A 15,120-nucleotide genomic window follows, 5' to 3' on the forward strand; every position below is an offset into this window, starting at 1 on the left:
GCGATTCGAGTTTTCAAAAATATGGATACCATATCGTTTTTGAACGTAAGTTAGGGGGTCCGAATTGCAATTATATATGTACTGACTTAACGGAGTGCACTGAGTTAACGGAAGTTAACGGCAGGGGGTGCATCTCGGTTTTGAAAAATAAAGATAAGGGGTGCGAGTTGAGTTTCTTAAAGTATCGGTACTCTATCGTTTTTAACGATACTTAAGGGGTGCGATATGCAATTACCTCGTCCAAAAATTATGCTTATGTTTAGTTCAGCCGCTTGCTTCAGTCATTCTTGCATTTATTGACTAAGGAGTCATTTGACAAATGTGAATTGAATGATTAATATATCTGAATGATCTTAACGACTGAATCATCTGAATTCTGAATCAGTAATATTGTTTGATAAATAATATTTTGAAATATCTGAATAATATATCAAAAATATAATGATTTGTTTAAATAAAATATATATCACTTAATTTTAATAAGATGAAAACTTTTTTAAACACGTATAAAAAAATATTGCATATGTTATTATTCAAAATAATTATAAAGTTAAAATTTATATTGATTTACTATTATATTATTTCAATTTTTTTGAAAGATTATATTGTTTTCAGTTGATTGCAAACAAAACTTAGAATAAAATGTAGTAAACAAATTGGATGTACACTTCTTTTAAGATTGACATTTAAATACAACATATAGCACGCAGCTATTTTGGATAGCACGCAGCGACTTCCGAGTCATTCATTCACCAATTTTAGAATGAAACGGACAGCCATGTATGAATCACTCAGAGCATGAAATAGGCCAGACAAACACTCTTAACTGATATTATTCGGTAAGATGTAGCCATTCAGCTATATTAAGCTGCAAACAAATGAGCCCTAATAGTATTAATTGGTGATTAATTTTGTGGGTAATGATTTTGTGATTGCACTGTTGATTTGTATATTATCAGTTATATGGGTTTTAAGTAATTTGTAATTTGATTTGATTAATTTTATGGGTAAAATTGAATGATCAGTTATATACACCGATGATCTAGTTTAGCGATGAATTAGGTTTTTGTTTCTGATCTGACTAATCAAATTAAAGTATTATATAATGTTGGTTGTACAAGTTTAAATGAGAACAAACTAGATATAAACTGATTTAAAGTTGTGATGAAATTAGGTACAAATTGATTTCAAGTTGGTTGTGCAAGTTTTTAATTGGCCAACTTAAATCACTTTAATTAAGTTATATTTAATGACTGTGGTTCGTACCGGGGAGAATTCATAGAAATTTGATTTTCTAATATTATGTGGAGGTACAAATTAAAGAACACAACTCCATGAATATATATGAAATTTGTTAAATCTGTAAGATAGTGATGTGATAGAATCATGGTAATAAATGATGTAACATTCCATTGTTAAACCTAGAGTTGGTTTGACAAAAAGGTTTATAATATAGGATTTCATTGGAGTGGTGAAATTTGTATATATCATACCACGTAGATTTTAACAAAAAAAATTTATATCTAAACATGCACAACGGGAGGATAGGTGTTACCCGATTTTCATAAGTTACTGAATTAAAACTACCGAGACAGTTCGCTGTTAAGATTTGAAATACACCGTTAGCGAACTGACAATCAATATGCAAAGCAGAATAATAAACAACAGCTAACTAAACACATAGAGAATTTTAACCAGGTTCGTCCTCTAACTCTATTGGTCTACGTCCTGGTCCCCTACCAACTTGTAAGAGAATATATTATTAATCAATGAAATGTTACAATAACAATATTGAATAATATATCTCTCTTCAACCCTTGTTCCTATTATCAGCTTGCTGAAACTCCTAAACCTTGAACCAAAAGCTCTCCACGACCTATACTATCGCAAGTATAATTCATGTGTGCATCAGTGTTCTTATATTTCTATCATGCAGGATAACCATCGGAACTACTACCCATCAACAACTAACCACTAAACTGAAGGCATAATGACAAGATAAGTCAAATATTTCGAATATAAGCCTGTCTCCCACCTACATATGTTGCTGCAATCGATCCGTATCCATGCTCAGCAAAACCCTCCCACGAATCATTCATCAGCACAACAAAATCTGCCATTTTTCCAGTAGATAATGATCCCACGTCTTTATCAAGAAAACATGCTTTCGCAGCTAATATTGTGGACCTGCAATCACTCAAATTTAGTAAGCTTGGATGCATATCGGTGTCTAGCACTAAAATTTAATTAATTTTTAGCAAATCTGTTGATATATTTGTATATTACATACTATATAAAACGCATACGAGGATCTCTCTTTTTCACTATACTTTTAAAAGATGATCAACTATTAAAATTTATTAAAACATAAAAAAGAATTGATGTCAGATTCCTGACAATTCAATGAATATTTATGTTTCATGTTTTAGTTAAAGAAGAAAGTACAATACGTAGCTACAAAAATTTGGATACTAAAAACAATATAAGAATGGCCGATTAGCCAATTACATATACTTCTACAAATATTTGAAATTAATATGATATTATTAAAAAACCTTTTCTTACAGATATCAAATTAATACTTATATGAAAACCTATGCATTGCAAGGGGATACTACTCATGATAATCTAGACTTGGTCATTACTTGCACAAGTTATAGAAAGACTGGAAACTTTAATCTAAACTAAAATATCCCATCACTGAGAATAAATAATAAACTGATGAGCTTTTAATTTGAGTTAATGCTGCATATTAGTACCTCAATGTCCTTGTCAGAAGATGTGAAATCAATATTTACAGAGTAGACCCCAAAGTTTGGAAAAAGAAGAAGATAAAGGAAATATAGATGAAAATCTTACGCATTTAATGCCTCAGGCAGACTAATGCGCTCAGTAGTAATCCAACCATTTTCCCAACCAGGGGGTATTCTTTCCATTGCTGTCTTGATGCTACTCAAAGGATTAATATCAGCAACCTGAATAAGTGATGCCAGTAGAAAGTATGCAATACATAATATAAGCATTATTATAAAACCATAATGTACTACGACAATGGTAATCAGGTCCACGTAAGATTCTGAAAGCTTTTCTCACCGGCCAATCAGAACCAAAAGCCAATACTGCATCACTATTAAGAAGCGACTTGAACATATAAGATCCTTCTTGAGCTCTTTCCAGCCCAAGTTTCTTAATTGCAGATTCAGCATCATCCAGTAAATGGTCTGGCTGTCACAGAAAAAATTAATATATCAAGTATAGTCAACATGCATATTTTTCAATTGACAACTTAAATCAAGCAGCGTGAGTAACCTGATTGATCTCTCTAACTATCATGCTAGCTTGTCAACAAATCAATGACTTAATTTTCTGTGTATTAATTACTCACATTAATCATTTTTTATCAATCAAAAAGAGTGTGAGGACATATATTAGTAGTGCCTACAAGTAATATCCAAAAATATAAATAAGAAACTTGCAACAATATATACTCTATAAAATAAGAAAACACAAAGACTAATATTTTCCATGCTATCCATTTTAAGAAAAATGATTAATCATGTAAGATCCATATATATTCACACCAACCTATTATTAAAAAAGAGACAGCATACACATATAATTTTAATCATTAATACTCATAGGTGATGATTATTAATGATAATAGAAGTAATTTAACACCATTATTAACTCATATTTTAGGCATTGTACATACAAAGATTTGAATTATGCTTTCATCGAGTTACTGAGTTGCAATTTTGGAAGACAATCCTTGCAGTACTGAGTTGACAATTTTCATATATATTTGTAAACTCACACCAGCCCATTTAATCCTCATATCGGTATGCCACAATATAAGTAAAAAGAAAAAGCTTAAAAACCTGCACTGACGCAACAATATGGTGCTGACCAAATTTCGCTGCAGCACCTGGGGCCAAATGCTGAGCATGCTCAATCTGCAAACAAGTATATAGTTTGCCCAGAAAGTATAGGAGAAGTGATGTTAAGAGAAAAAAATAAAAGCTACAAAAATAGCAATATTTAATATGTCAGTCAGCACTCCCGCTGCCAGCTTTCACACATTTGGCAACTCACCTGAAAGACAGTTCTATGCCACTAAAATTTTATCTAATGTACTAATACGCCATTCTAAGAAATATATCAAATAGACTCAAACACTAAGATGATTTATTTCCTTATCCAGCCATCTACTTGTAGCTAACAAGGAAAACATCATCCTGTTACTATCACCATAAAAGCCAAAAACAACAATAAACACCAAAGTCAAAACCAAATTTCTAATGAGCCCCTAATTTAGAAAATTCTTGTTTAGATATATTATATGATCATGGTAAGCCCTCTTAACACCTTTGAGGTTTTTCAATTTTCAATCATTGGTCACGAAGTTTGGACTTGATTTTAAATACTTCAGCAGAGTTCTCAAGTTCATCGCAGGCCTCGCATAGCTCGAGCATTAGAAAGTGATAAATATGTTTTCGATATCCACCTCCATGAAATTTTGTAAACCATGCCATCATCATTAAATTTTGGAGTCCCATTAGCAGATGAAGGAAGAGTTTTACCTTGTGCGAGAGTATCACCATATAAATAACCAAATAAACCTCTGCCATGAAAGCACTAGGTCATTGAACTAGACAACTGCAGTAAATATTGATCATTTATTTTATAAATAATGAGAGAGAGGACTGGTTTTAGAAAGAAATATTGGAAGCCTCGGTTGATTTTTTTTAGTTTTTTTAAAGACGACATAAGTGTCATCCGAAACACTAGCATGAAAACTTTACCACTAATGACTAGACCTTCAAATGGTAGCTTAAAACAAAATGAGCAGGTAGGATTGTTCATGGAACTTAATGGCAGTCAGTCACATTTGAGATGCATGTGTAACAACTTAAAATTAATCATGCAGCTTGAAGTATGTTCCTGACAGATAAGTAGTCAAATGTGAAAAAGCTGCCAACTGCTGTATTAAAAGCTAGTTTTTCTTAAATAAAATATATATTATATGAGGTCAGCAGGTATGAAGCATATTGCAAGCCTCATTCTCCTGAGAGAAACTTACCCTAAATCTGCGATCTCGCATTCCATTTGTTGCAACAACTGAAGTGTACATATCTAAGATCATGCCATTTGCTCTGTCACCTATGGCATGAATAGCAACCTTAAATATATCAATGGAAAAACTGTTAGAAACTCAGGTGTATTAGTATATATATACACTAAAAAAGGGTCTTATACTATGACAGAGAGTCACCTGTAGGTTAAATTTATCTGATGAGATAGTCGAGTTTAATAAATCATCGATATTTGTGACTTGAAGACCATAGTTATGAGGCTCCTCTGCATATGCCTAGAGAAAAATATAAAACAAACCTTTTGCATTATATGGAAAATATTAGTAACAAAGTTAATAGGTCCTATAAGGTACAAGAACCAAGCATGTGTCAGCCTGTTGCTCATTCTACAGTGAGATTTAATAAGATCATATTGGTTATAAAATGTTAAGTTTCGCTCTAGAGCTCTTAATATGTTGACTTCCAGTGCGCCACTGCACCAGTATAAGTTTCGAAGCACGGAAATAAAGCAAGACCTGGATGTTTGTTATGTAAATATACATGTTAAAAGAAACAAAAAGTGATGGCTAGTCATTTGTAGTAACAGGAGGATGGAACAAAGAAAAAATGCTTGACAAACTTATAAATCAAGTGCCACACTTGTACCATCCTTGCTAATGACTACCCTAAGGTTTTAATTATTGTACTTAGTACTGTATGAGATAGCAGAATACCAGACAGATCAAATAAAAGTGACCATAACAAGCCAATTTTTGCTGACACATGGTCTCTAGATGCAATCATTTCTACGAACCTAAACATTGATGACTCACCTTATAGAAGAGTGCACTACTAGAACCTAATGAGCCATCGGAAAAATCCTTGACACCACCCAAGTAAATCCATTGACTCAATTTACGACCTGTCTGGCCTATAAGATCCTACAAAATATATAATAATCAAGGAACACGTAATTAAGATAATTCAATTTCATTAAATCACAGAATATCATAAATAGCATAAAAGTAATGCACATAAACCAAGTACGCATGCCATATAGATTTTTTTGTACGTTAACTGCAATAGATGAGCTTGACAAACATTAAAATGTTAGACACCGCCCAGTTGCGGAACTATCACATAGGGACAGAGAAGCTCTATACTTCAACACAGAAGACGTCATGCCAAAGGTGATAGCTTAGGTTTAGACATTCCAAACAGACAGAGATGTAAAGTTTGTGGTGTGTGCATGGCCTTTATTTGTGCCAGTAACATTATTGCCTAAGCGTAAATGGCACTCTTAAAAACCTAAAATTTGAGATATAAAATTGTGTCAAATCAAATTAAAGGTCGTGAGATGATAACAGAGCTAAGTGCCTTTAGGAAATTAAATAATGATTGACAAGGAGTTTTCACTTTAATTATGCTGCCGACTCAGAAATATATAGCTTAACAGTCCCAAATTAAAACGTCTGGGATGGAGTTGTATATTTAGAACTCGTAAGTCTCTCAGTTAAATGTACCTTTGATGTTATCTGGATCAAGCTACAATTACCTTAACTCATACGATGCAATTAAACCTTACAATGATATGAAATCATTTTCACTCCAGGTAGATCCATACTAGAGACTACGACCCAAGAATACTTCCATTGTTTTGCATAGAATGTAAGGGAGTACATGCTAACAAACACAATCCACCTCTATTTAGAAGACCTATATATGAGGTAAATAGTGAAGCTGAAAAACTTATAGTAAATACAAAGCCATACAACTAGACGTTGCCATGTCCTCATTGGGAAAAACAAGCACACCCTGATCTTCATTTTTCCATATATATCAGCCCATCTGTACACATCTGCAGTTGCAAAATAAACTTAGAAATCAGTTACCTAGTTACTAATTTATACAATGTCAGGACAGCCACATGCATACAATTTCTTGTTTCAGTAGGCACGAATTATCAGGTTTTGTAACTCACTCAATGATACAGTACATAAAACATTGGGTAAGATATTTACTTCCATTTCGGGGTTAAAAAAAAAAATCCCCCTTTTTTACTCTTTTACTTCGCATGGACACTTTCTTAATATATATATTTATCTGGTCTACATGCGAATTTAAGTTATCATAAAGGGTTCCACATTACGAACATAGTTTGTACCCGAAAATATTTTGTGATGATACCTGTAAGATCTTCCCAAGGAAGCTCTACTGAAGTCCCAGGGAAGTATCTTCCAAAATCAACAACTGTTGTGACACCCCTCATCAAGGCAAGATTGCTGGCTCTTTCCAAGGCTTTCCTTCTATCATCTTTAGACACCTCTGGGATACATGAGAGGACCAGTTTCATTGCAGAATCTATCAGCAAGCCTGTTGGTTCTGCAAAGATAAGAGCAATCTATGTTCATTGACGAGAACTTTTGCTTTTTACTTCTCATCGAGATTATAACTTGCTGCTGAAGTTGTGTCAAGGCGTCAAGCAGCCACTCTTGCTGTAGAAGAAGCTTACTTTGAAATTTGAATGTATAAAAATGGGTCTTGCCGGAAGATTAATAAAAAAATTGATAGAATTGACTGTTAGTTATTTCAAAGTTTAGCTGATAAGACTTATTACCTCCACCAGTGTTCCTAACAACAGTGCCACCTATTGGATCTTCTATATTTTTAGTTACTCCAGCAATTTCCAGTGCCAATGAGTTTGCCAAGCCCATGTGCCCATCCATTCTAGACAGCCACACCTGATTATGGAACATTTAAGGGCACTGTGTCATAACCTTCAGTTACAAATTCAGATAAGGCTAAGCTATGACATTACCTTAAGTTACAAATTTAGATAAGTCTAAGTTTCTCTTACAGGGTTGTTTTCTGTAATATCATCAATCCAGGTGGCCATTGGCAATTCTCCTCCCCAAAAGTCATTATTCCACCCACCTCCCAATATCCAAGAACCATGCTCCATATCTAAAATGTTGGTTTTAAATAGCTGTCAGGCAAACAAATATTCAACTATACACTCTAACAAAAGTTATCTCAGAAAATACCAAAATGCCATCATCCCATATTCCACTATTCCAGGTCTACTCAAGTTGTGACCTGATCTCAGTTTTAGTATTCAGGTTACAGAACAAAGGTGTTCAAAGTCTAGAACTAGGTACTCGTATAGTAAGAAGTGTTTAAAGTCCAGATACTAGGTACTTGAATAGTACGACAGCGCAAATGATTCCACAGTTATATAACGTCTCCATAAAACATGTGTTACATGGCATTAAAGAGTACATGCCATGCAACGAAGGTAAGTACTCACTTCCTCTCTCTTTGTCACAATGCCTTGCTCCCAACATTTTAACATCATATCATCAGAATGTAGGCGCAGGTAAGAGAAGAGAAAGTGAAATGACTCGCACATGATCTCTTTATTTCTAAATGAAGTGAAACTGTTTTCTAATGTGCTCACGAGTTAAAATGAAGGCAGATCTAGAGACTATTTGCAATTTTATAATTCATGTGCTCCCAAGTTGAAATGAAAGCAGATCTATAGAAATGAAATGAAAGAAGATCTAACTGTTTACAATTTTATTTTAATTATGCAAAAACTTAAACAGGGCAAGGATATTCGTGTGAATTAGGGATCCAGTTCAGACAACCATCCTCTTGCATCTCATTTAGAGTGTCAGTTTATGATGAAGGCAAGTAAATTTGCTTTCCTCTTAATTCACTTACAATTCTTAAACAAAAATTTAAGAAAATACATTTTGGTAGCACGATATGAAATAAATGTGTTGTGATCCTACTATCTCTATTTATGATCGCCTCCCATTATAAAATTTGAGAGCAAAGTGTAAGATTTTGTAACTTCCCTTCCCTCTTGTCGTCTATATTAAACAACTTGAGGTAAAGGGAATTAATTTTATTAGGGATAAAATTCCTTGAAAACCATCTTTCATACTTTCCCTTTGTCCCCAAAATTTAAGTGGGTAAGGTCAAGGCCCATTGGACTTAGAGGTTGAGAATGGATAGGTAATATAGCTTTGGATAGGGTTTTCCCATTAAAATAGCCATATGATCAGTCAATAGATAATGATTGGTTATAGGATAGCTATAAGGTCCCACAGCCTGTTAGAGGAAAAGTGTAGCCAGTAGAAGAGGTTTTATGATCAGCAACCATGAAGATAAGCTTAGGTACCAGTGAATCAGGTACCTTAGAGTATTGATAGACCTCCTTTAAGGAGCCTTAGGACAGCAACACGGGTCCAGTTTACCCAAAACAAGTCTAAGGCACGGCAACTCTCCCAGAATTACAGTTGTGCACGGATTCTACCTCCTAAACTTTAGGAACAAGCCATAGAAAGTAGTAGCTGAGTGAAGACTATACTGGTTAATGTTAAACGTCCAGATGCATGATAAAAGGATGATAATATGATGAATATCAATGGTATACATCTTTAAAGGCATTTTGGTACGGGTGACCTCTCCCACAACTACCTTGGCAGTCATAGAGGTACACACGGGTAGGGAGCTCTGTATTTGATGATTATCAGCTTGTGCTGAAAAATCCTACTGCACAAGAACTACACTCGGACTTCATACCTATACTAAGGCTATGTAGGCCATTTGCAAGGGTATGGCTACGAGATATAGACACTAAATATTGATTCCAATCATTTGATTGGCTTAGTTAAGCATACTCCTCTTTGACTAGATTTAGTCCACCAAACACGTAAACAACCACCCGATTACCTGATTAACCTGGCGGTAGATGTTTCTACAGGGGGACCTCACCTGTCTCTACTGCTATTCCAGCATAACCCTCTACTGGTTGTTACAATAATTCACCCACAACACATTCCTCCTTTGTCAATTAAAATTAGTAGAGATCAGACATCAAAGCAGCAGCAAGTGATGACAAGTATATTCAAGCTAAGATTAATGTCAGAAGTTTGAGTCTGCGTAATATGGATAAAAAACTATAAATTATGATATCAGTGATAATAATTCAAACATAGTAAGAAAGGGCGGCAAGGACTTACTTTTTGCTGCAGCTTTGACAATTTCAACAAACTTCTCTTTTGTATTAGCTTTCCGAAGTTCCACTCGTGCCATCTATTCAGTCCATGTAATCAAATTATTTACACAAATAGCTTATTATTGCAAAAATAATCATGAATTTAAACAAATAATTGGCGAAATAGTCCACTCCATCCCCTTAAGTCTCCCAACAAACTAGTACAATATCAGGGAGGCAGACAAGTGTTAACTAGAAAGCTAATAAGTAATGCAAGTCATTGATGTTCTGAAAATTTTTGTAAAGATATCATCTGAAGAAAATTGTAAGGGGAATAATTCAATCAGAAATATTAACTGTCGGTCTTAATTCAGACTCCACATGATTTACAAAGATCCTGGACTTGTAGTTGGAGTAGGTATGCAGGAAAGAGAAACCTAACTAACTCAATAACGAAGTTCAATCTTCTGGGGTCAACTACGGTTGGCAAGTTTTTTCGTGAAGCGCATTTTTGGTCTCAAGGTTTAATTGGAATCTCAGATGCAATGATAATATAAATATTATGGATCATCAGATTATCATTTTATTTTTAGACTAGTGAAGAGAACCATTATGATTAGGCATTCATTCAAAAGATAAAGGTTTATTAGATGATTATTGGATTTAAATTTGACCCATAAATAGGCTGTGAAGAAGTGAAAGCTGTTTCTGCTCAGTTCATATTTTTTTTTTCTTTTAGTCAATCGATTGATAAGTACCATTTCATCAATATGAGAGTTTTAATATATATAAAGTAATGAGTTTGAAATGAAGATGGTTACAGAGTCAAATTGTTTGCAACATTTTAGGGTCTAGATATCTATAGTGGTTCTGGACAATATAAATACTATGCCAATTAGCAAACTTTTACTTACAACACTGCAATCGTTCTGGAAAGAATTCGTTATTATGGTACTTCACTGTCTACAGTAGATTTGGATTCTCTACATTTATTTTTATTCTGAGGGGTCGGGGAAGGTGGGGAATTTTCAAAAAACACTAAATGGAGGTAAAGAAATGAGAGATCTTTTAGCACTTAACCTCTTCCATTCTGACCGACTATTATATAGAAACTCAAATGATTTATATTTATATATTAACAATAATAATGATGACAATAACACAGCCAGTATTCTTTTCAAAAAAGAACATAGAAAAATTTATATGGGTATATTTCTTTCCCCTTTGTAGAATACAAGTTCAAATATCTTTATATATCATGCTTAACTTCCAGTTAACTTCAAAAATGATTAACAAAACTATTTGAGATTTTTGGGGTTCAAATTTAAAGTATGAGGTTTCAAATCAGTTTTTTGAGATACAGTACCTAACTGTGTCTAGTTCTGTAAGTAAATCAAGCACCCTAAAAATAAGCATACTAATAGATATCTTGCAGGACTTTTGACTCATAAGATAAACTGACTATGTTACCCAAAGGTTTGGAAGTAGCTCACTCAGTAGAATTACTGGAGGTGGGGAATAACGGTTACCTAGGAAGCACCGATACTTCAAAAAGGCTGCCGTGTCCGTGTCCGACACGTCCGACACGGCGACTCGGCACCGACTCGGCTGAGTACGTGTCCGACTCGCCGTGTGGCGTGTCAGCACATGACACGCGGCCGACACGCGGCCGACACGGCCCTTTAAAAAAAACTCTAACCTATATGTTTTTTTTAAGTCAGCCCAGCCCATATCTTATTTAACCTAACCCATCTCTTTTATAATATTGCTCAGCAGTCAGCTCTTTTCATCTTCTATCCGCATATATACACAATCAGACATACGTTTATATACATATCACTAGATCTCCTACTTTCTTATATATATATACAGAATATATATATACAAGATGATCATTCGAATGAAAATGCAGAATAGATATGTGTCTCATCATGAAAGAAACTCTATTATTATGAATATAATCCAATATTTAACATATATAAATATTATGTTTTTTTATGATTTTTTTTTTGCCGTGTCCCGTATCCAAGACTCTTTAAGATTTGGAGAATCCCCGTGTCCCGTGTTGACGTATCCGAGTTGGTGCTTCCTAGACGGTTACTATTTGAAATAATCCTACAATGGCTCTATCAGGATTACCAAGGCTCCTCAGGAAATCATATGGGCCCTTTAGCGTACTCGTCCAATTGTCTATTTAAACACAGGGAGACAAAATTGGTTTGCTATTTATATATTGACAACTGCAGGGCAAAAGAACCTTGGGCGTTTCTTGAAGATTCCCTTACCGCTTGGTACAAACACATTTTTAGAGTGTTGAACTTATTTTCAAAAAGTAAAACCTAAAATTCTAGGAGACACTACATAATTATTTATCTTATCAATTCACCATATGCATATCTGAAACTCAATATTACACGAAAAAGGGAAAAAAACGAAGAGCAATAAGCTTCACCACAAATAAAAGCTAGATACTAATTTTTGAATATTGCAATGAGAAAGACAAATATTTGAGGTGTTGAAGCCATACTAAACAGAAGCCGAGACGGAAATGCAGCAGTACCTGCAGTCCCCCGGATAGAAAGTGAACATGTGAGTCGATAAATCCCGGAACCACAATTCTTCCTTGTAGATTAATGTATTCAGTCCCGTATCCCGCCAGAGCCTGCTTTTTCTCAAACTCCAATCAAACAGCTAAATGATAAAAAAAAAACAAAGTAGAATGCAGTCAATTCATAAAAAACCCGAAACCTGAACTGAAGAATAATCCCCAATTCTAAGTATTCGACCATTTCGAACAGCCATTGAATCCGCAAACGGAAGGGACGAATCACTTGTATATATAGTCCCATTTATCACCAACAAATCGGCTACTTGTCTAGTCCATCCCCAGTTCCGCAAAACTAATATTGGGAAAACAAATAACATTAATAAAACAAACAACGTCAGCATAGAGATAAAAACAAACACATAGACTCACATGGGTAAGTGTTGAAGATAGGAAATAAGACGATGGAGAGTGAGAGGACAACAAGTGGTGCTGCGACCATCATCTTCATATTCAACATCACTCTTTAAGCTTTTATAAGTCTTTATAGTACTGACAATTTGTGCCACCGCTTTATGTATCTGCTCTGTGTATATATAGAGTCGCGCGGGAGACTTAGCAGGGGCTTTTGTTTTACTGTATGGTCTACAACAACGGTAGACGAGATAGGTGGGATTTTAGGTGGGATTTATAAATTTGGGTGTAGGTCCTGACACATTAACTAATAATTAGGGAATTATGCCCGCGCTTCGCATGCGGAGAAATTATTAGTAATTTGAATTAAAATATTAAAATATTAAAATATTAAAATATGAATTAAAAGGAAAACCACTATCCTAAAGATATCGTTGTGACTATAAATAATTTTGACTATAAACGGGAATTAGGTACAAATAATTTTGACTAAAGATATCGTTGTGACTATAAATAATTTTGTTATTGTATTAGTAAGCCATAAACTATACTACGTGCATTAGTAAGCCGTGGTCACTATGATTTCTAAAGTTCACTTAAGTGTTAATTAAACTATATTCCTTGTCAAGAGTATATTGTTAATATAATTCATTTCAGCAATGGGGACATTCAGGTATAGATTTTACAAATAAACAACCCATCGACAAAATTTTGATTAACTAACTAATATGTTGCAATAGCCTCATGATCGTTTATTATATTGATATGGGTATGTTTGATATGGGTATAGTTTCATGAAATTGGTTATGAACTCTAAACATGTGCTTATACTTTGTTTTGCAACCTTAAATAATACTTGCGAAAATCAAATCACTGGTGATTGCAAATATAAAAATTGACATGGAAATTATGGCCAAACCAATACAATAAACCAAAAACAATATTAAGTTTTAGAAAACCAACGTGATATTTATTGTTACATTACAGTCCTCCAAAAGAAAAACAACCCGAAATGTAACAATTTATTTTTCGATGAAAAACACAATAGCAACCGTGAACTAATCTGACGCCTCGAACAATTTGCATGTGGCCTTCGTACCGAATGTGAGATGTGGACCTTTTAGTCTCAGAGCCGGTTTCTCCCGTAACTATATAAAAACAAAATATTCACAATCCCAAGCATAATGTAACAATTTATAGGTTCTAAAACAATAAAGGTAAAAAAAATATCAGACTAAACAGATACGAAAATGAAAAGGGTACAATACGTTTGACGCATTTCATCGCTCTCATCGTTGTTCGGGTTGACGTGAACTCTGGAAAATGGCATTGTAGATACAAAGACGGATCCTAGAAAAATAACAAAAAATTAATGAAATTATGATATAGACTACTATATAGATATTACTAACTTGTCCGTTGTGAACTTTATGGTATCACTAATGTTAACATATGCATTGACATACTTGAAATAATCTGAATCTTAATGCCAGACAAAATGAATTATATTTTCCAGTCATCTAAACATAGAATAATAAAAAATTATATTATTAGAAAGCACTCTCTTTATAATTATATCAATACCATGATTAATGCTACAAAGAAATATCTTATCTTTGTCCCAGGAGTATTGCTCTAAAAGGGTTCAAATGTATGTAGTCTTACCACGGAAATCAATTATAATGAATTGTAATTGTATAAAGTGCCTCTTAAATTGTGATGTAAGTGAGAATATGAATAAAAGTTTTTTTTGTGCTGAAAACCTTGACAGTGTAGATATTCCTCATAACGTAAATTTAAACTTTCAGTAAAATAAAAGTACTCGTGATTCATGACTAACATTCAAACAACTGTCTAGGTATATTCTAATTGTTTTAGAATAACTAAAATATAATGATAACCCCTGACAAAAAAACAAACAAAAACAAAATGGTAACCGGATTTTGTTAACTTTTTGGAAAACGGTGGTTAGTGAATGCCGACAAACTCCAGCCCGGTGAGCTATAAGGCTGAAAATAATTAAGTAATGAGATTCATGTTGTTTAATGAACTCTCCTGCCTGTCAGCCAACTTGGACAGAATAT

At 33.9% G+C, this 15,120-nt stretch overlaps 1 protein-coding gene across 2 annotated transcripts; it reads right to left on the bottom strand.

Moving 5' to 3' along the window:
* Nucleotides 1-1,643: 1,643 nt before the first annotated feature.
* On the bottom strand, nucleotides 1,644-13,306 carry LOC108192391 (protein LONG AFTER FAR-RED 3). Of its 2 annotated transcripts, none has more exons than XM_017372320.2 (15): nucleotides 13,055-13,304; nucleotides 12,826-12,977; nucleotides 12,638-12,739; nucleotides 10,103-10,175; nucleotides 7,930-8,036; nucleotides 7,690-7,813; nucleotides 7,260-7,454; nucleotides 6,845-6,930; nucleotides 5,906-6,013; nucleotides 5,273-5,368; nucleotides 5,081-5,179; nucleotides 3,879-3,953; nucleotides 3,094-3,225; nucleotides 2,860-2,975; nucleotides 1,644-2,187 (listed from the first exon to the last, which is right to left on the bottom strand). In XM_017372320.2, the coding sequence occupies exons 1-15, from the start codon at nucleotides 13,140-13,142 to the stop codon at nucleotides 2,004-2,006; spliced, it is 1,737 nt and encodes a 578-aa protein (XP_017227809.1). In that variant the 5' UTR covers nucleotides 13,143-13,304; the 3' UTR covers nucleotides 1,644-2,003. The 2 variants fall into 2 exon arrangements, 1 of the variants encoding a protein (XP_017227809.1); XR_010292338.1 differs by having other exon boundaries at nucleotides 2,046-2,187; nucleotides 3,094-3,221; nucleotides 13,055-13,306.
* Nucleotides 13,307-15,120: the final 1,814 nt, after the last annotated feature.

The sequence above is a fragment of the Daucus carota genome, chromosome 5, assembly GCF_001625215.2.
Source record: "Daucus carota subsp. sativus chromosome 5, DH1 v3.0, whole genome shotgun sequence".
Lineage (NCBI taxonomy): Eukaryota > Viridiplantae > Streptophyta > Magnoliopsida > Apiales > Apiaceae > Daucus > Daucus carota.